Genomic DNA, 25,255 nt, shown 5'->3' with positions numbered 1-25,255 from the left:
TCATTGGCCATGTGATTAAACACTGCCATTTCCAGCCCCCTCCTCTCCCTGGAGGTCAGGTGACTAAAAGCCCCAACCCTGTGATCACAAGATTGGTCTTTCTGGTGACCGCCCCCCACCCTAATGTTATCTAGGCCCCCACCGCAAGTCACCCCCAGCATTCCTAACCCTCCTAACAAAAGCATTCCTATGACTCAGAAAATTCCAAGGGTTTTTGAAGCTCTATGCCAAGAACTGGGATGAAGACCAGATGCATTCTTTATGATACTACAGTCACAAAAATCATTCTGAAGAGTTGAATACACAGGGGTGTGAGAACAACGGCAGCAGCAACAACGATGCCACCGATAACAAATGACTCTTGTAGCAATGGATAAAATTATGTTCTGTGTGCGAAGTGCTTTTGTGGTATGCATCGAGTTCCTCATCACAAGCTGTGGCATTCGTGTTGTTATTTTCAGATGAACACACGGAGACTGTAACAGTTGGGAATCTTGTGGTTTCATGCACCAGAACCCCAACTCAAATTGGCTTAACCAGCCTGGCACAATGGCTCATACCTGTAATCCCAGCCCTTTGGGAGGCCGAGGTGGGTGGATCACCTGAGGTCGGGAGTTTGAGACCAGCCTGACCAACATGGAGAAACCCCGTCTCTACTAAAAAAAATTAAAAAATAAAAAATTAGACGGGCATGGTGGTGCAGGCCTGTAATCCCAGTTACTCAGGAGGCCGAGGCAGGAGAATCATTTGAACCTGGGAGGTGGAGATTGCAGTGAGCCGAGGTTGTACCATTGCACTCCAGCCTGAGCAACAAGAGCAAGACTCCATCAAAAAACAAAAAACAAAAAACAAAAACCTTGATTTAACCAAGATTAAAGGAGTTTGTTGGTGCCCATAACCAAAAAGTTCAGGGAGTTGCTTCAGGCATGGCTGTATCAAGAAGCTTAAGTGATGTACCTGATCAGTCTTTTCCATCTTTATTTGGCTCTTTGTTGGTTTTCTTTTAGGTAGCTTCTCCCTCACCCTTCACCCTGTGCTAGCAAGAAGGCAAAACCCTTAGATACTCCAGAAGGAAAACAATTTCCCCTTCCTGCATGTTCTAGCAAAACCCTCACTGCGCTGACTTAAGTCCTGTACCCACCTCTGAGCCGCCACAGGAATAGAAGGTGGTGCTTAGCTTGTCTTGGATCTTGTGTCCATCCTGGATCTAGAAAGGCTTTGGAAGCCAAGAGCTGATCTCAGAGACCCCGTGTCAGGGGAAGACTGGCTCCCAAAGGACTCCTGGGGGCTGTGAGTTTGATGGCATCAGGCTGCAGGTTGGCAAGACCAAAGGCTGCCCAAGTCGTTTGCTGTTAAACATGGAGTCATGTTACAGCCATACTTGCATCAAATCCCACACAGAACAGCAAATGTCCTGCCTCCTTGGAGTAGCAAGTTGAGTTCTGCCACGTTGGGGTAACGGTGCCAGTTCTGCCACATCAGGCCCATCAGCTCAAGGTAATGAATGGCACATTCTCATTACCACGTGCATTCGTCCATTTCTGCACTGCTATAAATAAATACCTGGAGCCAGGCGTCGTGGCTCACGCCTGTAATCCCAGCACTTTGGGAGGCCGAGGAGGGCGGATCACCTGAGGTCAGGAGTTCAAGACAAGCCTGACCAACATGGAGAAACCCCATCTATCCTAAAAATACAAAATTAGCTGGGTGCAGTGGCTCACGCCTATAATCCCAGCACTTCGGGAGGCCGAGGTGGGCGGATCACCTGAGGTCAGGAGTTCAAGACAAGCCTGACCAACATGGAGAAACCCCGTCTCTACTAAAAATACAAAATTAGCTGGGCGTGGTGGTGCATGCCTGTAATCCCAGCTACTTGGGAGGCTGAGGCAGGAGAATCGCTTGAACACAGGAGGTGTAGGTTACGGTGAGCTGAGATGGCGCCATTGCACTCCAGCCTGGGCAACAAGAGCAAAACTCAGTCTCATAGGAAAAAAGAAAAAAAAAAAAAAGAAAAAGAGAAATACCTGGAACTGGGTAATTTATAAAGAAAAGAGATTTAATTGGCTCATGGCCCTGCAGGCTGTACAGGAAGCATAGCGGCTTCTGCTTCTGGGGAGGCCTCAGGAAACTTACAATCATGGGGGAAAGTGAAGGGGAGGCAGGCACATCTTACACGACTGGAGGAAGAGAAAAAGGGGGAAGGTGCTACCATTTTTTTATTTTTTTGAGACAGAGTCTCACTCTGTCACCCAGACTGGAGTGCAGAGGCACGATCTTGGCTCACTGCAGCCACTGCCTCTCGGGTTCAAGTGATTCTCCTGCCTCAGCCTCCCCATTAGTTGGGATTACAGGTGGGCACCACTACACCTGGCTAATTTTTGTATTTTTAGTAGAGACAGGGTTTCACCATGTTGGCCAGGCTCCCAAAGTGCTGGGATTACAGGCGTGAGCCACTGCGCCTGGCCTGGAGGACATTTTTAATTGCCACAACTTATGGGAGGGATGCTACTGGCATCTCGTGAGTGGAGCCTAGGGATGCTGCCTAATATCGTCCAATGCACAGGATGCCACCCTCACCACCGCAGTGGAGAGTTACTTGGCCCCAGATGTGAACAATGCTGAGGTCAGAAGACCTTGCCGTAGCATGATGGACTCGTGCCATCACTTGAGACCCTGCATGGTATGCTGTCTTCCCAGGCTGATCTCGAACTCCCAGGCTCAAGCAACACTCCCTCCTTGGCCTCTCAAAGTGCAGAGATGACAGGCGGGAGCCACCACGCCCGGCTCCAGAATCTACAATTTTAACAGTCAAGCAATATGCCCTATGGTAGATCGGCAGACTGTGTTTTCAGAAATATCATCTCAGGCAGAAAGGGCCAGGTGCAGTGGCTCACACCTGTAATCCCAGCACTTTGGGAGGCTGAGGCGAGTGGATCACTTGAGGTCAGGAGTTCGAGACCAGCCTGGTCAACATGGTGAAACCCCGTCTCTACTCAAAAATAAGAAAATTAGCTGGGCGTGGCACCTGTAATCCCAGCTACTGTGGAGGCTGAGGCAGGAGAATCTCTTGAACCCAGGAGGCAGAGGTTGCAGTGAGCTGAGATCGCACCACTGCCTTCCAGCTTGGGCAACAGAGCAAGACTCTATCTCATGCACATACAAAGAAATAGCATATCAGGCAGAAAGATGCCGGAGATATCTGAGGGACTTTGAACACCCTTATTCCTCTCTCTTTCTGCTCTGCCTTAGCTTGCTGTGCACCCCGTGCCTGGGTCCCTGTCCCAAGGTATGCCACCTCCTAGAAGGCGAGAAGACCATCGACTCGGTGACGTCTGCCCAGGAGCTCCGAGGATGCACCGTCATCAACGGGAGTCTGATCATCAACATTCGAGGAGGCAGTGAGTGCTCTCTCTGTGGGGACATTGGGGCTGCCTGCTGGGCTCCATGTCCATTTTCTTCCCCGCTCACAGCTCAGAGAAACATGGAGAAACCCCGTCTCTACTAAAAATACAAAACAATTCGCCAGGTGTGGTGGCACACGCCTGTAATCCCAGCTACACAGGAGGCTGAGGCAGGAGAATTGCTTGAACTCAGCAAGTAGAGGTTGCAATGAGCTGAGATCGCACCACACTGCACTCCAGCCTGGGCGACAGAGTGAGACTCCATCTCAAAAAAAAAAAAAAAAAAAGACCAGGCGCGGTGGCTCACGCCTGTAATCCCAGCACTTTGGGAGGCTGAGGTGGGCATATCACTTGAGGTCAGGAGTTTGAGACCAGCCAACATGGTGAAACCCTGTCTCTGCTAAAAATACAAAACTTAGTTGGGCATGGTGGCACATGCCTGTAGTCCTAGCTACTCCGGAGGCTGAGGCAGGAGAGTCACTTGAACCTGGGAGGCAGAGGTTGCAGTGAGCTGAGATCGCACCGCTGCACTCCAGCCTGGGCCATAGACCGAGACTCCATTTCAAAAGAAAAGAAAAGGAAAGAAAAGAAATACCATGTCAGGCAAAAAGGCATTCCTTTGCTTATTTCTTTAGCAAACATGTATTGAATACTCACAGTGAGTAAGGTAAAGTCCTTACTCTGCTGGATTTTTGCACATAAGTAAATCAACAGATATTGTAAGTTCAGGTGGTGGCCTGTGCTGTGAAGGGAAGTGCAGCAGGGTAATAGGTGGAATGGAAATGGGCAGCTTTTCCCTATAAAGGGCTCTGTCATGAATATATTCAGCCCTGCAGGCCGGGCAATGTCTATCATAACCACTCAGCTCTGCTGTTGTAATATGAAAACAGCCATAGACCCATGTCAGCTAGTGGGCATGGCTTTGTTCCAATAAAACTTTATTTTACAAAACAGGTGGAATTTGGCCAGTGGGCTGTCATTGGTCAACCTCTGAAATAGAGACTAAAAGGGGTTGCTATTTTTTTTTTTTTTTGTAGTTTTAGTAGAGACAGGGTTTCACCATGTTGGCCAGGCTGGTCTTGAACTCCTGACCTCAAGTGATCCACCTGCCTCACCCTCCCAAGGTGCTGGGATTACAGGCATGAGCCACCAGCACCTAGCCTGGGGTTGCTATTTGCTATTTTAGAGAAGTCTCTGGTGTGGGAAAGGAGGGTTTGAGATGATGATGGAACAAGCCAAGCAGATATATGGTAGAATAATATTCTGAGCAACAAAGGCAGCCAGTGCCAAGGTCCTGGGGCAGAAGTATGCTTGACCCATTTAAGGAATGCTAAGAACTACAGATTGTGTTCTAAGCATGATGAGGTTTTGTTTGTTTGTTTGTTTTGTTTTGATTTTTGTTTTTTGCTTTTTTTTGAGACGGAGTTTCGCTCTTGTTGCCCAGGCTGGAGTACAATAGTGCAATCTTGGCTCACCGCAACCTCCGCCTCCCGGGTTCAAGCAATTCTCCTGCCTCAGCCTCCCGAGTAACTGGGATTACAGGCATGCGCCACCACACCTGGCTAATTTTTTTTTGTATTTTTAGTAGAGATGGGGTTTCTCCATGTTGGTCAGGCTGGTCTCGAACTCCCGACCTCAGGTCATCCGCCCACCTCAGCCTCCCAAAGTGCTGGGATTACAGGTGTGAGCCACCGCGCCTGGCCAGCATGATGAGTTTTGAGCTGGGTATGTCCAATCATTTACAGCCTGAGGGTTATCTTCTCACCATGGAGAATCATGAGAAGATTGAAATATTTCTATAGAAACCCACTGAATATTCTCTCCTTTCCTTAGATAATCTGGCAGCTGAGCTAGAAGCCAACCTCGGCCTCATTGAAGAAATTTCAGGTTATCTAAAAATCCGCCGATCCTACGCTCTGGTGTCACTTTCCTTCTTCCGGAAGTTACGTCTGATTCGAGGAGAGACCTTGGAAATCGGGTACGTGGGCCTGAGTGCTAACTAGGAAGTTTGGGCATTAGAAAAACAAGGATTTTTTTGGCCAGGTGCGGTGGCTGATGCCTGTAATACCATCACTTTGGGAGGCCGATGCGGGTGGATCACTTGAGGCCAGGAGTTCAAGACCAGCCTGGCCAACATAGTGAAACCCCATCTCTACTAAAAGTACAAAAATTAGCCAGGTGTGGTGGTGCACACCTGTAATCCTGGCTACTTGGGAGGCTGAGGCAGGAGAATAGCTTGAACCTGGGAGACAGAGGTTGCAGTGAGCCAAGATCACACCACTGCACTCCAGCCTGGGTGACAGAGCGAGACTCGGTCCACAAAAAAAAAAAGAAGAAAAACTTAAGGATTTTTAAAAAAACAAATAAAAGTTATGTGACAAAACCTCAGGAGAAAAGAACTTGGAATGTGCCTAGAGGTCCATCCAGCCAAAAATTGTAAAAGCTGTTTTATAGTCATTCTTGAGAAACAAAAGTGGGAGCAGCCCAACCTTGGTGCCCATCCTCCAAGGGCCCAGGCTGGAATTTTTGCTAAATAGGGCATCCGGCTGTTTGGGCTACATTGTAAGTAGAGTTTAACGTGCACAAAATGGACATTTCTTCTTAGTCCCAGTTGTCCATCCTAATTTCTGGGATGGACTCCATCTCAGTGTATTCCAATATATTCCAGCCTTCTCCTTGAGGTCCTAGAAACTCTGTTAGTAAAACAGCAGGAACTCAGACTAACTGTGTTTCACGCAGATCAAGATTGACTCATAGGCAGGAGGTCTGTGGAAGACCCAGGTTCTTTCCATCTTTGTGCTCTTCATGGTCACAAGATGGCTGCCTCAGCCCCAGCCTCACATCTGTAGAACAGACAGCCAATGGGGAAAGGGACAAAAGGACATGTTAATCAACATGAGCTGGTACGTGATTCGAGAAGGTGGTCTAAACAATATAGTTTAGACTATATTGTCTGCTGGAGTGCACTCCAGCAGACAATGTAGTCTCTGGGCAACAGAGTGAGACTCCGTCTCATTTAAAAAACAAACAAACAAACAAAAACCTTCAGTGGTTCCTTTCTGCTTATTAAGGACGGTCACACGTTCTTGGTCTTGATCTGGCACGCAGTATACTAGACGGTCTGGTCCATTGCAACTCCAGCTATTTCCTGTCACCTATTGGCCAAAACAGGCTACTTTGCTCTTCCCTGAGCTCAACTTAGGTGCCTCTGTGTCATCAGTATTTCCCCTGTTTGCAGAAATTGGTTTCTGCAAAACCTATTCCTCAGTCCATCACAGACTCACCACCCCCCTTCAAGACTGAGCTGAGCCTCCTTCCTGGCCATGAAAACTTCCTCAACTTCCCCTGTTATCCCCATTCAACAAATATATGTTGAGTATGTGCCAAGCAAGTGGAGAGGATTAGGGATACAGCACTGAACAAGATCAACTCCAGGCATGGCCATACCATCTTGGAGCTGTAGAAGACCAGCTGTTGAATGACTAGATGTGTGTGTTATTTCCATAGGAACTATTCCTTCTATGCCTTGGACAACCAGAACCTAAGGCAGCTCTGGGACTGGAGCAAACACAACCTCACGATCACTCAGGGGAAACTCTTCTTCCACTATAACCCCAAACTCTGCTTGTCAGAAATCCACAAGATGGAAGAAGTTTCAGGAACCAAGGGGCGCCAGGAGAGAAATGACATTGCCCTGAAGACAAATGGGGACCAGGCATCCTGTAAGTCACTGGTCCCCAACCTTTTTGGCACCAGGGACTGGTTTAGTGGAAGACGGTTTTTCCACGGATTGGTAGGGGGTGGAGATGGTTTCGGCGTGATTCAAGTGCATTACATTTATTGTGCACCTTATTCCTATTATTGTTACATTGTAATATATAATGAAAGAATTGTACAACTCACCATCAGGTAGAATCAGTGGGAGCCCTGAGCTTATGTTCCTGCAACTAGATGGTCCCAGCTGGGGGTGATGGGAGACAGTGGCAGATCATCAGGCATTAGATTTTCATAAGGAGTGTACAGTCTGGATCCCTCACGTGCACAGTTCACAATGGGGTTCATGCTCCTATGAGAATCTAATGCTGCCACTAATCTGATAGGAGCCAGAGCTCAGGTGGTCATGCGAGCGATGGGGAGTGACTGTACATACAGATGAAGCTTCACTTGCTCGCCCATTACTCACCTCCCGCTGTACAGCCCTGTTCCTAACAGGCCATGGAGCATACTGGTCTGTGGCCCAGGGGCTGGGGACCCCTGCTGTAAGTGGTCCACAAACCAGATAATGTGGCTGTCCTCTCTCATCCATCACAGTGGCCCCCCTGGGGTGTTATTTCCCTCTAACAACTCATTGTGTGATAGGCTTTCTTACTGAGGGCAGATTCTGCACATTTATTAATATTATCACTATGCTTACTGCATGCAATATAGTACCTGATACGGGGTGAAGTCATACAAGCACTGAATGAATGATGGATGAATGAATGACATCTTCTTATATGTGTATCAGGCTGATGCTGAAGAGTTCAGAGTTGAGTAAAATACCTATGTCAGTCTGCATCTCCTGTGAAGTGACTGCCAAGTTGAAGTTTAGGAGTGCAGAAAATGTATAGAGGGTAATACCCATGAAATGTGAAAGAGAGGAAGAGCTTCCTTTTTTTTTTTTTTTGAGACAGAGTCTTGCTCTGTCACCCAGGCTGGAGTGCAGTGGTGCGATCTTGGCTCACTGCAACCTCCTCCTCCTGGATTCAAGTAATTCTCTCGCCTCAGCCTCCAGAGTAGCTGGGACTACAGGCACGTGCGACCATGCCCGACTAATTTTTTTTGTATTTTTAGTAGAGACAGGGTTTTGCCGTGTTGGCCAGGGTGGTCTTGAATCCTGACCTCATGTGATCCTCCTGCCTCGGGCTCCCAAAGTGCTGGGATTACAGGTGTGAGCCACCACACCCAGCCATGAGGAGCCTTTTGACAATAGCGTGGGTCTGACCTCTGTGAACAGAGAGCAGGAAGGAAGGAGGATAGGGCTGGGAGAGCCTCAGACAGTGGTGCATCCCTGAGTCTTGTCCAAACCCAGAAAGGGCTCAAGGCCACGGTTGTCTACAGGGAAGTTCTGCATTGCAATGGGACGGCCAGGCATCCACCAAGCTCAGTCACAGGTGGGGGCTGTCCAGGGAGAATCCGGTCTTGGCTGGAATGCTACAGCGGGTCCTGCAGTTTCTGCAGCTGCAGGCTGCCTGCTGACTGCACTTCCCTGACAGATTCTGAGCAGTGAGCTGCCAGGGGCTTCTGTGACACCTCCATGGGGAGTTAGCTACTTATGTCAAAATGTAGTGCAAGGGCCGGGCATGGTGGCTCACGCCTGTAATCCCAACCCTTGGGGAGGCCGAGGCGGGCAGATCACTTGAGGTCAGGAGTTCGAGAGCAGCCTGGTCAATGTGGTGAAACCCCATCCCTACTAAAAAAATATACAAAAACTAGCTGGGCGTGGTGGTGGGTGCCTGTAATCCCAGCTACTTGAGAGGTTGAGGCATGAGAATTGCTTAAACCTGGTAGGTGGAGGTTATAGTGAGCAGATACCCTGCCACTGCACTCCAGCCTTGGCAACAGAGCAAGACTCTGTCTCAAAAAAAAAAAAAAAAAAAAAAAAATAGTACAAGAAGAGAGAACGAGGTTGGGGTGAGGTTTAGGAGAGGGTAGAGAATTACTTAGATGCGTCTCTCCAATGTCTAATGGTCTGCAGGCTCTCTAAACTCACTTGGCATGGGTTTATTTGCACTGGAGTTGCACCTCCTTCCAGGTCAGTCTTAGAAGTCCACGTGTGAGACAACATTGTGTCAGGACAAACATCATCCTTGGAAATCCCTTCCTCCAATAACTGTTGGCCGGTTGTCCTTCTCGCGCGGGCACAGATCACCCTTATTCAGTTGAGTGTCTGGCTGAGTCAAGTCATTGGCTTACGTGAGCGTGAGCGGCCAAGTTGCAAAACCGTTTCTTGCCTTTGAATCTCCCCCCATTCATACTCAGCCAGGCACATGGGGAGGAGACCCTTAGGGGAATAGCAGCCGGACCGCTCCCTTCTCACAGTCCCTCCAGGAAGTGTGGGGGTCCCCAGGCTTTGGTCTGAAACTACACTGAAATAGCTTGTTTTTGCCTTTTGTTTTAACTTTCCCAGGTGAAAATGAGTTACTTAAATTTTCTTACATTCGGACATCTTTCGATAAGATCTTGCTGAGATGGGAGCCGTACTGGCCCCCCGACTTCCGAGACCTCCTGGGGTTCATGCTGTTCTACAAAGAAGCGTAAGTGGAAGAGTTAGACCTTGCAGAGGCGAGGGCCGGCTGGCTCTGTGCTTGCCTCGTTTGTGCCCCAATCTGCCCCTCTCGGGTTCCTCTCTATCTCCCTCCTCCTCCTGGAATAAATACCTTAGGTTCCTTTTTACAATCTCACCGGTCAATGGTCTACAAAGTCAATAATGTCTGCTTTTATCAAATGCCGAAAATGGAAGCGGGCAGCTTTCCCGTAGAAGCCCAGACTGGCCAGTTTCCTGGGACAATATTCCATTTTGCCTTGCCTGTGTATGTCTCATCAGATATCCTTTGTAGTCAGGAGCTCAGTCTACTGAGCGCATGTTATCAAATGTATTGCTTATCTATTTTTCATTTTTTTCCCCAACTTTTTTTTTTTTTTTTGAGACGGGGTCTTGCTCTGTCACCCAGGCTGCAGTGCAGTGGCACGATCTTGGCTCACTGCAACCTCTGCCTCCCGGGTTCAAGCAATTCTCCTGCCTCAGTCTCTTGAGTAGCTGGGATTACAGGCATGTACCATCACACCCAGCTAATTTATGTATTTTTGGTAGAGACGTGTTTTGCCATGTTGGTCAGGCTGGTCTCAAACTCCTGACCTCAGGTGTTCCGCCCACATTGGCCTCCCAAAGTGCTGGGATTACAGGCATGAGCCACCACGCCTGGCCAGTGTAATATTAATAATAGTTCTAGCCCCCAAGATTGATCTTGTGCCTTGCTGAGAACTTACAGTCTAATCTTATCAATAACTTGTGAGGAAATTCCTGCTATTACTATTATTACAGATTGAGTATCCCTAATCTGAAAATCTGAAATCTGTAATGCTCCAAAATCCAAAGCTTTTTGAGGGCCGACCTGATGCTCAATGGAAAAGCTCATTGGAGCATTTCAGATTTCAGATTTTGAGATTCGAGATGCTGAACCGGTACAATGCAAATTAACTAGTAAAATGCAAATATTTCAGAACCCAAAAATATCCACAATCTAAAACACTTCTGGTCCCAGTCATTTATTTATTTATTTATTTTTAGACAGTCTCGCTCTGTCACCCAGGCTGAAGTGCAGTGGTGCGATCTCAGCTCATTGCAACCTCTGCTCCTGAGTTCAAGCGATTCTCTTGCCTCAGCCTCCTGAGCAGCTGGGATTACAGGCGCCCACCACCATGCCTTGCTAATTTTTGTATTTTTAGTAGAGATGAGGTTTCGCCATGTTGGCCAGGCTGGTCTCGAACTCCTGGCCTCAGATGATCCACCCACCTCAGCCTCCCAAAGTTCTGGGATTACAGGCGTGAGCCACCACGCCTGGCCAAATCCCAAGTATTTTGAATAAGGGATACCCAAGCTGTGTTTTTTTCATTGAGATGTCAGGTTTGGCGGTTTCTTTCTCTTCGGCTGTTCCCGAGTTATTTTTTCTTGTGGCATGAGATTGTTGGGTGAGTAAGATGTGACCCTACAGGATATAACTTCCCAGGCCTCACCTGCACGGTGCTCAATGTGACGGTCTTTTTTTTGGGGGGGGGGGATGGAGTCTTGCTGTGTCGCCCAGGCTGGGGTGCAGTAGCTGGATCTCAGCTCGCTGCAAGCTCCGCCTCCCGGGTTCACGCCATTCTCCGGCCTCAGCCTCCCGAGTAGCTGGGACTACAGGCACCCGCCACCTCGCCCGGCTAGTTTTTTGTATTTTTTAGTAGAGACGGGCTTTCACCGTGTTAGCCAGGATGGTCTCGATCTCCTGACCTCGTGATCCGCCCATCTCGGCCTCCCAAAGTGCTGGGATTACAGGCTTGAGCCACCGCGCCCGGCCGTAATGTGATGGTCTTATAAAGGTAACCAACCGCCTTGCTGTTTTGTCTTGAAAGCCCTTACCAGAATGTGACGGAGTTTGATGGGCAGGATGCGTGTGGTTCCAACAGCTGGACGGTGGTAGACATTGACCCGCCCCTGAGGTCCAACGACCCCAAATCACAGAACCACCCAGGATGGCTAATGCGGGGTCTCAAGCCCTGGACCCAGTATGCCATCTTTGTGAAGACCCTGGTCACCTTTTCGGATGAACGCCGGACCTATGGAGCCAAGAGTGACATCATTTATGTCCAGACAGATGCCACCAGTGAGTGTGTCTTGGGAATGTGAATTTGTCTATGAATCGGACCTCTGGCTTTTAACAGGCTGACGTGGCGAGGTTGTATAAAATGCTCCTTGATACGGTTATTACCTTTTTTTTTTTTTTTTTTGGAGACAGGGTCTTACTTTGTCACCCAGGCTGGAGTACAGTGCAGTGGCATGTTCACGGCTCACTGCAGCCTCAAACTCCCAGGCTCAAGCAATCCTCCTGCCTCAGCCTCCTAAGTAGAAGGAATTATCAGAGTATACCACTATGTGTGGCTATCTTTTTTGAGACAAAGTCTGGCTTCGTCACCTTGACTGGAGTGCAACAGCACGATCTTGGCTCACTGCAACCTCTGCCTCCCCAGTTTAAGTAATTCTCCCATCTCAGCCTCCTGAGTAGCTGGGACTACAGGCATGCACCACCGCAGCCAGCTAATTTTTGTATTTTTTGTGGAGACAGAACATTGCTTTGTTACCCAGGCTGGTCTTGAACCCCTGGCCTCAAGTGATCCTCCTGCCTTGGCCTCCCAAAGTCCTGTGATTAGAAGTGTGAGCCACCTCACCCAGTCAGTTATTGGCTTTTAAAGGAGCTGAGTATTAAGGTTTATAGTTTCAGATGAGGTAGTAGCAACAAGCCACTTGATGAGAATATTTATATTTTTCATCCTATTATGAAAAATTTTCAAATATTCACAACATAGAAAGAACGACAGCCCCACAGGCAGCCGCCTCCCAGCTTCAACCTTTGGTCACTTTTGTTTCATCTCGATGTCTTTTCCCTCTTCCCACTTGTTACTTCTTTTTGTTTTGTTTTGTTTTGTTTTGTTTTGGTTTGTTTGTTTGTTTTGGCCTGGAGTATTTCATAGCAATTTAATTATGTTTTGTTTGTTTGTTGGAGATGGAGTCTCACTCTGTCACCCAGGCTGGAGTACAGTGGCACTATCTGGACTCACTGCAGCCTCCACCTCCCAGGTTCAAGTGATTCTCCTGCCTTAGCCTCCCAAGTAGCTGGGATTACGGGTGTGCACCACCATGCTTGGCTAATTTTTGTTTTGTTTTGTTTTGTTTTTTGATACAGAGTCTCACTCTGTTGCCCAGGCTGGAGTGCAGTGGTGTGATCTCAGCTCACTGCAACCTCCCTGTCCCGGTTCAAGTGATTCTCCTGCTTCAGCCCCCCAAGTAGCTGCAACTACCAGGCATGCCACCCATGCCCAGCTAGTTTTTGTATTTTTAGTAGAGACGGGTTTCACCATGTTGACCAGGATGGTATCGATCTCTTGACCTGCAATCCGCCCACCTTGGTGGGATTACAGGCGTGAGCCACCATGTCAACTTTTGTTTTGTTTTGTTTTGTTTTGTTTTCGAGACTGAGTTTCGCTCTTGTTGCCTAGACTGGAGTGCAATGGCGCTATCTCAGCTCACTGCAACCTCTGCCTCCTGGGTTCAGGCAATTCTCCTGCCTCAGCCTCCTGAGTAGCTGGGATTACAGGCATGCGCCACCACGCTTGGCTAATTTTGTATTTTTTTTTTGTAGAGACAAGCTTTCTCCATGTTGGTCAGGCTGGTCTCAAACTCCCGATCTCAGGTGATCCGCCTGCCTTGGCCTCCCAAAGTGCTGGGATTACAGGCGTGAGACACCACGCCCAGCCATTTTTGTATTTTTAATAGAGACGGAGCTTCACCATGTTGGCCAGGCTGCTCTGGAACTCCTGACCTCAAATGATCCGCCCACCTTGGCCTCCCACAGTACTGGGATTACAGGCGTGAGCCACTGGGCCCAGCCTAATTATATTTTTGTAAAACCTAAGTGCTTCTCTTATAGCAGTAGTTCCCAAATGGGGTTAACTGCTCTTCCAGGGAACAGTTGCCAATCAATGTCTGGAGACATTTTTGGTTGTCACAGCTGTGGAGATGAAACCACTGGCATTTCGTGGGTGGAAGCCAGAGAGGCTGTTTCATGTCCTGCAACACACAGGATGCACCCTCCATCATGACAAAGAATTATCCAGCCCCAAAAGCCAATAGTGCTGAGGATGAGAAACCCCGTCCTATAGGCTCAAAATCAGCTTTTTTTTTAGACAGAGTCTTGCTCTGTCGCCCAGGCTGGAGTGCAGTGGCGCAATCTCGGCTCACTGCAAGCTCCAACTCCTGAGTTCACGCCATTCTCCTACCTCAGTCTCCCGAGTAGCTGGGACTACAGGCGCCTGCCACCATGCCCGGCTAAGTTTTTGTATTTTCAGTAGAGACAGGGTTTCACTGTAGTCTTGATCTCCTGACCTCATGATCCGCCCGCCTCGGCCTCCCAAAGTGCTGGGATTACAGGCGTGAGCCACCGCGCCCAGCCCTTTTTTTTTTTTTTCAACGGAGTTTCGCTCTTGTCTCCCAGGCTGGAGTTCAATGGCGCGTTCTCGGCTCACTGCAACCTCCGCCTCCTGAGTTCAAGATTCTCGTGCCTCAGCCTCCCAGGAAGCTGAGATTACAGGCGCCCACCACCATGTCCAGCTAATTTTTGTTTTTTTTTAGTAGAGACACGGTTTCACCATGTTGGCCAGGTGTGGTCTCAAACTCCTGATCTCAGGTGATTCAGGTGATTCGGTCACCTGAAGTGCTGGGATTACAGGCATGAGCCACCGTGCCCGGCCTCGAATTCAAACTGTATAAATCACCCTATCTTCTTCAGTTAATCCCCTCTCATCCTATATCTTTCAGTGATACCAAAAGACAGTTTTCAGAAACGTCTAGCTCCCAGGTGTTTGGACTCCTTCCCCACCACCCCCAGCTCCCTCGGCCACCTCTGTTACTTTGGGTTTTTTGGGTTTTGTTTGGTTGGTTGGTTTTTTTTTTTTTTTTCTTTCTTTCTTTCTTTGAGAAAGGATCTTGTTCTGTCGCCCAGGCTGGAGTGCAGTCGTGCGATCACAGCTCACTGCAGCATCAGCCTCCTGAGTTCCAGCGATCTTCCCATCTCAGCATCCCAACTAGCTGGGACCACAGGCGTGCTTCCTCATGCCTGGCTGATTTTTATGATTTTTAGTAGAGATGGGGTCTTGCTATGTGACCCAGGCTGGTCTCAAACTCCTGAGCTCAAGCAATCCTCCCGCCTCAGCCTCCCAAAGTGCTGGGATTACAGGTATGAGCCACTCTGTCAGCCACCTCCGTTCTTGAGGGGAAGGTTTTGTAGACTGAATGCCAGGTCATTAACACGATCCAGTGGCTTCAAGTCTGCCCCATGACTGGGTTCAATTAGGGACAGATGTTAATCGGAAAAATGTGAGTTTATTGGTCTCTTCCCACTATCCTCTCTTTCCTCAGCGGCATCTACCCAGAGCCCAGAACAGAGAGAGTTTAGCTCATAGTCAGAGAGCGTTAGTGTTTGTTGCAGAAAAGGATAAATGAATGCTCACATAATGTGGGATGTGAATGGGCTACCGCTTGGTATCCTGTGCCCTGATTGGGTGAGGATTCCCTGTATGTCTCCAGTTTTCTCCGATGTTAAAGAACACTGTGGCAGCCGGACACGGTGGGTCACACCTGTAATCCCAGCACTTTGGGAGGCCAAAGCAGGCGGATCACCTGAGGTCGGGAGTTCGAGACCAGCCTGGCTAACATGCCAAAACCCCATCTCTACCAAAACTACAAAAATTAGCCAGGCATGGTAGCGGGCGCCTGTAGTCCTAGCTACTCAGGAGGCCGAGGCAGGAGAATGGCTTGAACCCGGGAGGTGGAGGTTGCAGTGAGCCAAGATCACGCCATTGCACTCCAGCCTGGGTCACAGAGCAAGACTCTGTCTCAAACAAAACAAAACAAACAAAAAACAGAAACCAAAACCGAAACAAACAAAAACAAAACAATACAAACAAAATAAAACAGACAAAACAAAAAACATAACAAAAACAAAACAAAAAACAAAAACACTGCAGCAAACATCCTTATAATGTCTTTTTTTTTTTTTTTTTTTTTTTTTTGAGACAGAGTCTCACTCTGTCACGAGGCTGGAGTGCAGTGGCACAATCTCAGCTCGCTGCAACCTCCACCTCCCGGGTTCAAGCCATTCTCCTGCCTCAGCCTCCCGAGTAGCTGGGACTACAGGTGTGCACCACCACGCCTGGCTAATTTTTTTTTTACTTTTAATAGACACGGAGTTTCACCATGTTGGCCAGGATGGTCTCGATCTCCTGACCTCGTGATCTGCCCACCTTGGTCGCCCAAAGTGTTGGGATGAGTGCTCTCATGATGTCTTTAGTGTGTCCCCGGCATCCGTCCACCAGCTTTTTGTGCACACTCTTTCTCACAATGGACCCATTTCCTTTCTCTTTGGCAGACCCCTCCGTGCCCCTGGATCCAATCTCAGTGTCTAACTCATCATCCCAGATTATTCTGAAGTGGAAACCGCCCTCCGACCCCAATGGCAACATCACCCACTACCTGGTTTTCTGGGAGAGGCAGGCGGAAGACAGTGAGCTGTTCGAGCTGGATTATTGCCTCAAAGGTGAGTGCGGGCAGCTGTGCTGGGATGGGTGGGGTTTGCCCACATATAACTGATGCACTTTGCTTCACCTCTAGCGGAGCAGCCATCCCTTCCCGTGTCTCAGTGTCGGGAGCCACACACACACGCTCCGTTCGATCTCATACGAAAACATACATACATGTTTTTATCTATTTATTTATTTACTTTATTTATTTACTTTTTTGAGATGGAGTTTCACTCTTGTTGCCCAGGCTGGAGTGCAACGGCGCGATCTTGGCTCATCGCAACCTCCGCCTCCCGGGTTCAAGCGATTCTCCTGCTTCAGCCTCCCGAGTAGCTGGGATTACAGGCACCTGCCACCTCGCCCGGCTAATTTTTGCATTTTTAGTAGAGATAGGGTTTTACCGTGTTGGCCAGGCTGGTCTTGAACTCCTGATCTCAAATGATCTACCCGCCTCGGCCTCCCAAAGTGCTGGGATTACAGGCATGAGCCACCGTGCCCAGCCCTGGCTAAGTTTTAAACTTCTTTTTGTAGAGATGGAGTCTCCTTATATTGCTCAGTCTGGTCTCAAACTCCCAGCTTCAAGCAATTAACCTGCCTCAGCCTCCCAAAGTGCTAGGATTATAGGCATGAGCCACTATGGCTTATACATACACTTTTTTTTTTTTTTTTTTTTTCCTGAGATGGAGTCTCGTTCTGTCACCCAGGCTGGGGTGCAGTGGCCGGATCTCAGCTCACTGCAACCTCCACCTCCCGGGTTCACGCCATTCTTCTGCCTCAGCCTCCCGAGTAGCTGGGACTACAGGCGCCCGCCACCACACCCAGCTAATTTTTTGTATTTGTAGTAGAGACGGGGTTTCACCCCGTCAGCCAGGATGGTCTCAATTTCCTGACCTTGTGATCTGCCCGCTTCGGACTCCCAAAGTGCTGGGATTACAGGTGTGAGCCACCATGCCCGGCCTACATACACATTTTTAAACACCATAACACAAGCACACACTCTGAAGATTTGTGTCAAAACCAGATTTTCCACATGTCTTGGCACCATTTCCCTCTGGGATTTTCTCCTCTTCCCTCTCCTTCGTTCTCCCTCCCTGTCTTCCTTGTCCTCTTCATCCCTCCTCACACTGATCAGGATGCAGCTGTGTTAACCCATGCAACGCTTCCGTGCAAAGCTAGAAACACAACTCATGGTTATTGACAAAGTCAGGGAAGGATTTTGGCCCCACTGAGATCCCTTAGTTGTAAGGATCGAAGGCAGCAAAAATCGATTATCTCGTATCTCCCACCCCACACTGTCAATTAAAAATGTCCACCAGGCTTGGCACTCATGCCTGTAATCCCAGCACATTGGGAGGCCAAGGTGGGAGGATCACTGGAGGCCAGGACTTTGAGACCAGCCTGGGCAACATAGCAAGATCCCATCTCTACAAAAATTTTTAAACAATGGTGGTGTACACCTGCAGTCCCAGTTACTCAGGAGGCCCAGGTGGCAGGATCTCTTGAGCCCAGGAGTTCAAGTCTGCAGTGAGCTATGATTAGTCCACTGCACTCCAGCCTGGGTGACAGAGCAAGACCCTGTCTCCATTAAAAAAAAAAAAAAATTTAAAATTAAAAAAATACGAATGACATTAAGTGCATTCACAATGTTGTGTAATCATTTTATTGTATAAAAATTATATTTATAAATATAACTTATAAATAATTACATAAATTTTATTATAAAACTTAATGACAAATTTTTCAGTCTTAATCTTGTTACTTAATGGACTGCCGTCCATCTGAAGGAAAATGGATTAATATTTAAAGTCTCAAACTAGCGTGTATACATTAGTTTAAAATTATTATTATTATTATTATTTTTGAGACGGAGTCTTATTCTGTCACCCAGGCTGGAGTGCAGTGGCTTGATCTCAGCTCACAGCAACCTCCACCTGCCGGGTTCAAGCAATTCTTGTGCCTCAGCTTCCTGAATAGCTGGGATTACAGGTGCTGCCACTACACCCAGCTAATTTTTTTGTTTTTAGTAGAGACAGGGTTTCATCATGTTGGCCAGGGTGGTCTTGAACGCCTGACCTCAAATGATCCACCCGCCTCAGCCTCCCAAAGTGCTGGGATTACAGGCGTGAGCCACTGCACCCGGCCCTAAAATTATTTTAACATTGGGTTTTTTAAAAACCCATCAAACCGGAGAAGGATCTGTCACTTTTTTCTTTTTCTTTTTTAAGATGGGGTCTCACTCTGTTGTCCAGGCTGGGTACAGTGGCACAATCATAGCTCACTACAGCCTTGAACTCCTGGGCTCAAACGATCTTCCCACCTCAGCCTCCTGAGTAGCTGGACTACTCAGAACTATAGGCCTGAGACACTACACCTGGCTAATTGTTTAAAATAATTTTTTAGGCTGGGCGCAGTGACTCATACATGTAATCCCAGCACTTTGGGAGGCCGAGGTGGGCGGACCACCAGGGGTCAGGACTTCGAGACCAGCCTGGCCAACATGGCAAAACCCCGTCTCTACTCAAAATACAAAAAGTAGCCGGGCATGGTGGCAGGCGCCTGTAATCCCAGCTACTCAGGAGGTTGAGGCAGGAGAATTGCTTGAACCCGGAAGGCAGAGGTTGCAATGAGCTGAGATCGCACCACTGCACTCCAGCCTGGGCAACAAAAGTGAAACTCCATCTGAGAAAAAATATATAATAATAATAATAATGTTTTAGAGGTGGGGATCTTGATATGTTGCCCAGGCTGGTCTCGAACTCCTGACCACAAGCGATCCTCCTGCCTCAGCCTCCCAAAGTGCTGGGATTACAGGCATGAGCCACTGCACTGGGCCCATTTTTCTCTTTCGTGTTGGTTTCCTTGTGTGTCTTGATGTCTTTTTCTTGAGATATTTTCTGTTAGTGATATTCTCAGTCCACGACCCTGGAGGAGAAGGCCAGGGGGCCGCTGGCGAGTGAGGTGTGGCTGCGGCCGGGAGCTCAACATTTGCTCTTGGCTCCAGCCCTGACCTGCTGAAGGGTTTTGGCCACGTTCCCAAGCAAGTCACCGTCTGCCTCCTTTTTGGGAGAAGGGGCGGGAGGACAGATGATCTCTGGGAGCTGTCCCAGCTCTAAGCTCATATGCTATATGTGTGTGTGTGACATCATCCCCGCCTGAACCGAGGGTTGCAAACGTGATTTATCTCCTTCGATGCTTTATATAACTCCAGGGTGAGTCCAGTCATCAGCTCAGCTCTAAGCTGTTGGCCCTGCATTCAAGTAACCAGAACCACCCATGAGAGCTGCCACCAGCAATGTCACTCAAAGATTTCTTTCTTTCTTTTTTTTTTTAAATTCCAAAAGTCTAAATCTCTAATTACCAAGGGACCGTTTAAACATGGTTTTATTTGTAATTGTCGCAAAGTTAGTATCATTAAAAGGAAACTCACTAAGGACAAATTCTGTGTGATTTCACTCCTAGGAGGTCCCTAGAGTCCTCAGATTCGTAGAGACAAAAAGTAGAATGGGGAGTGCCAGGGACTGGGGAGGGGACGGGTTGGGGACAGAGTTTCAGTTTGGGAAGATGAGAAAGTTCCGGAGATGATGGTGGTGATGATTGCACAACACTGTGAATGCGCTTAATACCACAGAACTGTGCACTTAAAATGGTTGAGATTTACCGGGCACAGTGGCTCACGCCTGTAATCCCAGCACTTTGGGAGGCCGAAGTGGGTGGATCACTTTGAGGCCAGGAGTTCGAGACCAGCCTGGGCAACATGGTGAAACCCCGTTTCTACTAAAAATACAGAAATTAGCGGCCGGGCGCAGTGGCTCACGCCTGTAATCCCAGCACTTTGGGAGGCCGAGGTAGGCAGATCACGAGGTCAGGAGAGCAAGACCATCCTGGTTAACATGGTGAAACCCCGTCTCTACTGAAAATACAAAAAATTAGCCAGGTGTGGTGACGGGTGCCTGTAGTCCCAGCTACTTGGGAGGCTGAGGCAGGAGAATGGTGTGAACCCAGGAGGCGGAACTTGCAGTGAGGTGAGATCACGCCATTGCACTCCAGCCTGGCTACAGAATGAGACTCCATCTTAAAAAAAAAAAAAAAAAAAAAAAAAAAAAAAGGCCGGGCGCGGTGGCTCAAGCCTGTAATCCCAGCACTTTGGGAGGCCGAGGCGGGCGGATCACAAGGTCAGGAGATTGAGACCACGGTGAAACCCTGTCTCTACTAAAAATACAAAAAAAAAAAAATTAGCCGGGCGCGGTGGCGGGCGCCTGTAGTCCCAGCTACTCAGGAGGCTGAGGCAGGAGAATGGCGTGAACCCAGGAGGCGGAGCTTGCAGTGAGCCGAGATCGCGCCACTGCACTCCAGCCTGGGCGACAGAGCGAGACTCGGTCTCAAAAAAAAAAAAAAAAAGGCCGGGCGCGTTGGCTCAAGCCTGTAATCCCAGCACTTTGGGAGGCCGAGGCGGGCGGATCACAAGGTCAGGAGATCGAGACCACAGTGAAACCCCGTCTCTACTAAAAATACAAAAAATTAGCCGGGCGCGGTGGCGGGCGCCTGTAGTCCTAGCTACTCAAGAGGCTGAGGCAGGAGAATGGCGTGAACCCGGGAGGCGGAGCTTGCAGTGAGCCGAGATCGCGCCACTGCACTCCAGCCTGGGCAACAGCGTGAGACTCCGTCTCAAAAAAAAAAAAAAAAAAAGATTGAGATGATAAATTGGTAAATTTTATGTGACATTTATTTTTCCACAATTTAATACACACACACACACACAAATAAATAAGCTTACAAACCCTTCCTGTTAATATCACTAGGGTATGTGCTGTTATCGTAAAATAGACATCACATACAATTTATTATTGTAACTGTGTTTAAGGGCACAGTTTCGCTACATCAAGTGCATTGCCGTGGTTGTGCGACCATCACCACCATCATCTCCAGAACTTTCTCAACTTCCGAAACTGAAACTGTCCCCATGAAACACTCACTCCCCTTCTCCCTCCCCCAGCCCCAGCACCCACCATCCTCCTTTATGTCTTTGTGAATCTGATGACGCTAGATACTTCATTATGCTTAATTTTTCTTTTTTTCTTTTTTTCTTTGAGACGGGGTCTCGCTGTGTTGCCCAGGCTGGAGTGCAGTGGCACAATCTTGGCCCACTGCAAGCTCCGCCTCCTGGGTTCACGCCATTCTCCCACCTCAGCCTCCCGAGTAGCTGGGCCCTACAGGTGCCCGCCCACCACGCCCGGCTAATTTTTTGTATTTTTTGGTAGAAACGGGGTTTCACTGTGTTAGCCAGGATGGTCTCGATCTCCTGACCTCGTGATCGCCTCGGCCTCCCAAAGTGCTGGGATTACAGGCGTGAGCCACCGCGCCTGGCCCATTGTGCTTCATTTTTCTAATCTCAGAAAAACCACAGTGTACCAGGTTTCCTGCAGTGGATTCTAGGAAGAGGTAGCAGGTATCAGGAATGATAGCTGTGCCTGAACAAATATCCCTTCCTCTCCAAATAATAATAATAATAATAATAATAATAATAATAATAGTACCAGGAGCTTCCCTTATTCAGGCAGTTCTACATTTTTTTTTTCCATCTGTATTGCTGTAACTAGCTCCCATCAGAGTTAACCCAGGCAGGTTATTCTATGTCTATTTATAAACATACGAAGTATTTTCCAGTCTCTCGTAGGCTTTTAAAGCTGTATAAATACTTGGGTTTCCGAGTCGATACTCACCATTCACAGGAAGGTACTTGATACACGATTTAGAGCTTACTACCTATCCTGGAGGCATTAAGGGGAGGACAGAACAATGGAATTTCCTTTGCTCAGCAGTCACCAGGCACCAAGCAAGGTGGCAGCAGGGGAGGTGACTCTCCAGGGACTGTTGCAGATTTTGCTTGTAAAGAGCTGTGTCCGTCCATATTAGTGGCTGTACCGGAGGCGTAATTGTGCTTGCACCATGGGTCACAAGAACCCTGGAATTTGACTTCAGGGGTTAAGACATGACCAGTTGCGGTACTTAAGTATTGTAGGCTGGGTGTGGTGGCTCATGCCTCTAATCCCAGCACTTCGGGAGGCCGAGGCGGGCCGATTGTTTGAGCTCAGGAGTTTGAGATCAGCCTGGCAAACATGACAAAACTCCGTCTCTACCAGATTAAAAAAAAAAAAAAAAATTGGCCAGGCATAGTGGCTCATGCCTGTAATCCCAGCACTTTGGGAGGCCAAGGCAGGTGGATCACCTGCGGTCAGGAGTTCGAGACCAGCCTGGCCAACATGGCGAAACCCCATCTCTAATAAAAATACAAAAAATTAGCCAGGCGTCGTGGTGCATGCCTGTAATCCCAGTTACCCGGGAGAGCTGAGACAGGAGAATCGTGTGAACCCGGGAGGCAGAGGTTGCAGTGAGCCAAGATTGCGCCCAGCCAAGACAGCCTGGGCGACAGAGCAAGACCTCATCTCAAAAAAAAGAAGAAGAAAAAAGAGAGAAATAGTATTGTATTTTTAGGACTCTGTTACCTTTATAAGCTACTGGTGTTCTTCATTTATTAATTTTTAAATTCCCTTTTCTGTACGTATTTGAAAAATTCCTTCCTCTGTCTCCTCTCATGCCTTTAGGTCAGGGTTTCTCTACCTTGTGTTTTTGATATCTGGTGTTGGATCATTCTCTGGGGTGGGGCTGTCCAGGGCATTTCAGGGTACTGAGCAGCATCCCTGGTCTCCACCCCATTCCACACTCCAGGAGGATGCTGCAGCCAGGTCCTGACACCTAAAAATATCTCCAGATGTTGCCCAGTGTCCCTAGCGGGACACCCACCGCCACGTCCGGCTAACTTTTGTATTTTGAGTAGAGACGGGGTTTCGCCATGTTGGCTAGGATGGACCTCCTGACCTCAAGTGATCCGCCCGCCTCAGCCTCCCAAAGTGCTGGGATTACAGGAGTGAGCCACCACGCCTGTCAGTTTCTATTAGGTTGGTGCAAAAGTAATTGTGGTTTTTTGCTATTACCTTTAATGGCAAAAGCTGCAATTACTTATGCATTAACATAATAAAACATGTTGACATGCCCTTCTCAGATGACACTCTAGACACAGATATTTTATGTATTTATTTTTTTGAGATGGAGTCTGGCTCTGTCACCCAGGCTGGAGTGCAGTGGTGCCATCTCGGCTCACTGCAACCTCTACCTCCCAGGTTCAAGCGATTCTCCTGCCTTGGCCTCCTGAGTAGCTGGGATTACAGTCATGCACCACTACACCTGGCTAATTTTTGTATTTTTAGTAGAGACGGGGTTTTACCACATTGACCAGGCTGGTCTTGAACTCCTGACGTCAGGTGGTCTGCCTACCTCGGCCTCCCAAAGTGCTGGGATTACAGGTGTGATCTGCCCGGCCTGTTTTTATTGGTTATTTTACTTTATTTTTAGTAGAGATAGGGTTTCACCACATTGCCCAGGCTGGTCTTGAACTCCTGGGCTCAAGTGATCCTCACACCTCGGCTTCCAAAAGTGCCGGGATTACAGGTGTGTGCCACTGTGTTTGGCTATATTTTTAATCTTTGAGACAGGGTTCTACTCTGTCACCCAGGCTGAAGTGTAGGGGCGCAATCGCGGCTCACTGCAGCCTTGGCCTCCTGGGCTCAAGCGATCCTCTCACGTCAGCCGTCCAAGTAGCTGGGACCATAGGCATGAGCCATAGTGTCTGGCTTTTTTCCAAAGCGGAACTTGAATCTAGGCTGTGTCTCAGCTCAGCCTCTCTGAGAAGGTGATCCCTCTTCACTGTATGTGTGTGTGTGTGTGTGTGTGTGTGTGTGTGTAGGGGGTGTGTGTTTGTGGTGTGTGGCCTGGGTGTTTGTCGTGTGTGTGTGATTTGTGTGGTGTGTGTGGGGGGTGTGTGTGGTGTGTTTGTGGTGTGTGGCCTGGGTGTTTGTTGTCTGTGTGTGATTTGTGTGGTGTGTGTGTGATTTGTGTGGTGTGTGTGATGTGTGGCATGGGTGTGTGGTGTGTGTGTGATTTGTGTGGTGTGTGTGGTGTGTGTGTGATTTGCGTGATATGTGTGGTGTGTGTTTGTGTGGTGTGTGTGGTGTGGGTGTGTGTCGTGTGTGGTGTGTGTGATTTGTGTGGTGTGTGGCATGGGTGTGTCGCGTGTGTGGTGTGTGGTGTGGATGTGTGTTGTGTGTGGTGTGTGTGTGATTTGTGTGGTGTGTGTGAGTGGTGGTGGGTGTGTGTGGTGGGTGTGTGGGGGGGTGTGTGGTGTGTGGGGGGTGTGTGGTGTGTGTGTGGCTTGTGCTTGTGGTGTGTGTGGTGTGTGTGATGCATGTGTGGTGTGTGTGTGTAGTGTGTGTGGTGTGTGGTGTATGTGTGGTGTGTGTGGTGTGTGTGGTGTACGTGTGGTGTGCGTAGTGTGTGTGTGGTGTGTGTAGTGTGTGGTATGTGTGTAGTGTGCATGGTGTGTGGTGTATGTGTGGTGTGTGTGTGGTGTGTGTGTGGGGGGTGTGGTGTGTGGCGTGTGGTGTGTTGGTGCATGTGTGGTGTGTGTGTAGTGTGCGTGGTGTGTGGTGTGTGTGTGGTGGGTGTGTGTGTGTGGTGTGTGGCGTGTGGTGTGTTGGTGCATGTGTGGTGTGTGTGTAGTGTGCGTGGTGTGTGGTGTGTGTGTGGTGTGTGTGGTGTGTGTGGTGTGTGTGGTGTGTGTGATGCATGTGTGGTGTGTGTGTGTAGTGTGTGTGGTGTGTGGTGTATGTGTGGTGTGTGTGGTGTGTGTGGTGTATGTGTGGTGTGTGTGGTGTGTGTGGTGTATGTGTGGTGTGCGTAGTGTGTGTGTGGTGTGTGTAGTGTGTGGTATGTGTGTAGTGTGCATGGTGTGTGGTGTGTGTGTGGTGTGTGTGTGGGGGGTGTGGTGTGTGGCGTGTGGTGTGTTGGTGCATGTGTGGTGTGTGTGTAGTGTGCGTGGTGTGTGGTGTGTGTGTGGTGTGTGTGTGGTGGGTGTGTGTGTGTGGTGT

The 25,255-nt window shown here is 48.7% G+C and overlaps 1 protein-coding gene and 2 long non-coding RNA genes across 6 annotated transcripts in view; 2 read left to right on the top strand and 1 right to left on the bottom strand.

The window, feature by feature from the left end:
- Positions 1-25,255, top strand: part of INSR (insulin receptor) — a 192,810-nt gene that overhangs the window by 125,377 nt on the left and 42,178 nt on the right. For all 4 annotated transcript variants that reach the window (XM_077979745.1, XM_077979744.1, XM_077979743.1 and 1 more), the window contains exons 4-9: positions 3,250-3,398; positions 5,235-5,379; positions 6,909-7,123; positions 9,571-9,697; positions 11,556-11,806; positions 16,124-16,291. In XM_077979745.1, coding sequence (XP_077835871.1) covers positions 3,250-3,398; positions 5,235-5,379; positions 6,909-7,123; positions 9,571-9,697; positions 11,556-11,806; positions 16,124-16,291 — 1,055 coding nt within the window. The remainder of the gene's footprint in view (positions 1-3,249; positions 3,399-5,234; positions 5,380-6,908; positions 7,124-9,570; positions 9,698-11,555; positions 11,807-16,123; positions 16,292-25,255) is intronic.
- Positions 739-2,021, top strand: LOC144337047 (uncharacterized). The gene is made up of 2 exons (XR_013409668.1): positions 739-1,578; positions 1,714-2,021. It is a non-coding gene; the product is annotated as an uncharacterized LOC144337047 (long non-coding RNA).
- LOC144337049 (uncharacterized) lies at positions 758-4,720 on the bottom strand. Its single transcript, XR_013409670.1, has 2 exons — positions 3,709-4,720; positions 758-1,723 (listed from the first exon to the last, which is right to left on the bottom strand). It is a non-coding gene; the product is annotated as an uncharacterized LOC144337049 (long non-coding RNA).

The sequence above is a fragment of the Macaca mulatta genome, chromosome 19, assembly GCF_049350105.2.
Source record: "Macaca mulatta isolate MMU2019108-1 chromosome 19, T2T-MMU8v2.0, whole genome shotgun sequence".
NCBI lineage: Eukaryota > Metazoa > Chordata > Mammalia > Primates > Cercopithecidae > Macaca > Macaca mulatta.
Note: the sequence above shows the minus strand (reverse complement) of the source record. Positions and strands in the feature narration are given on the sequence as shown.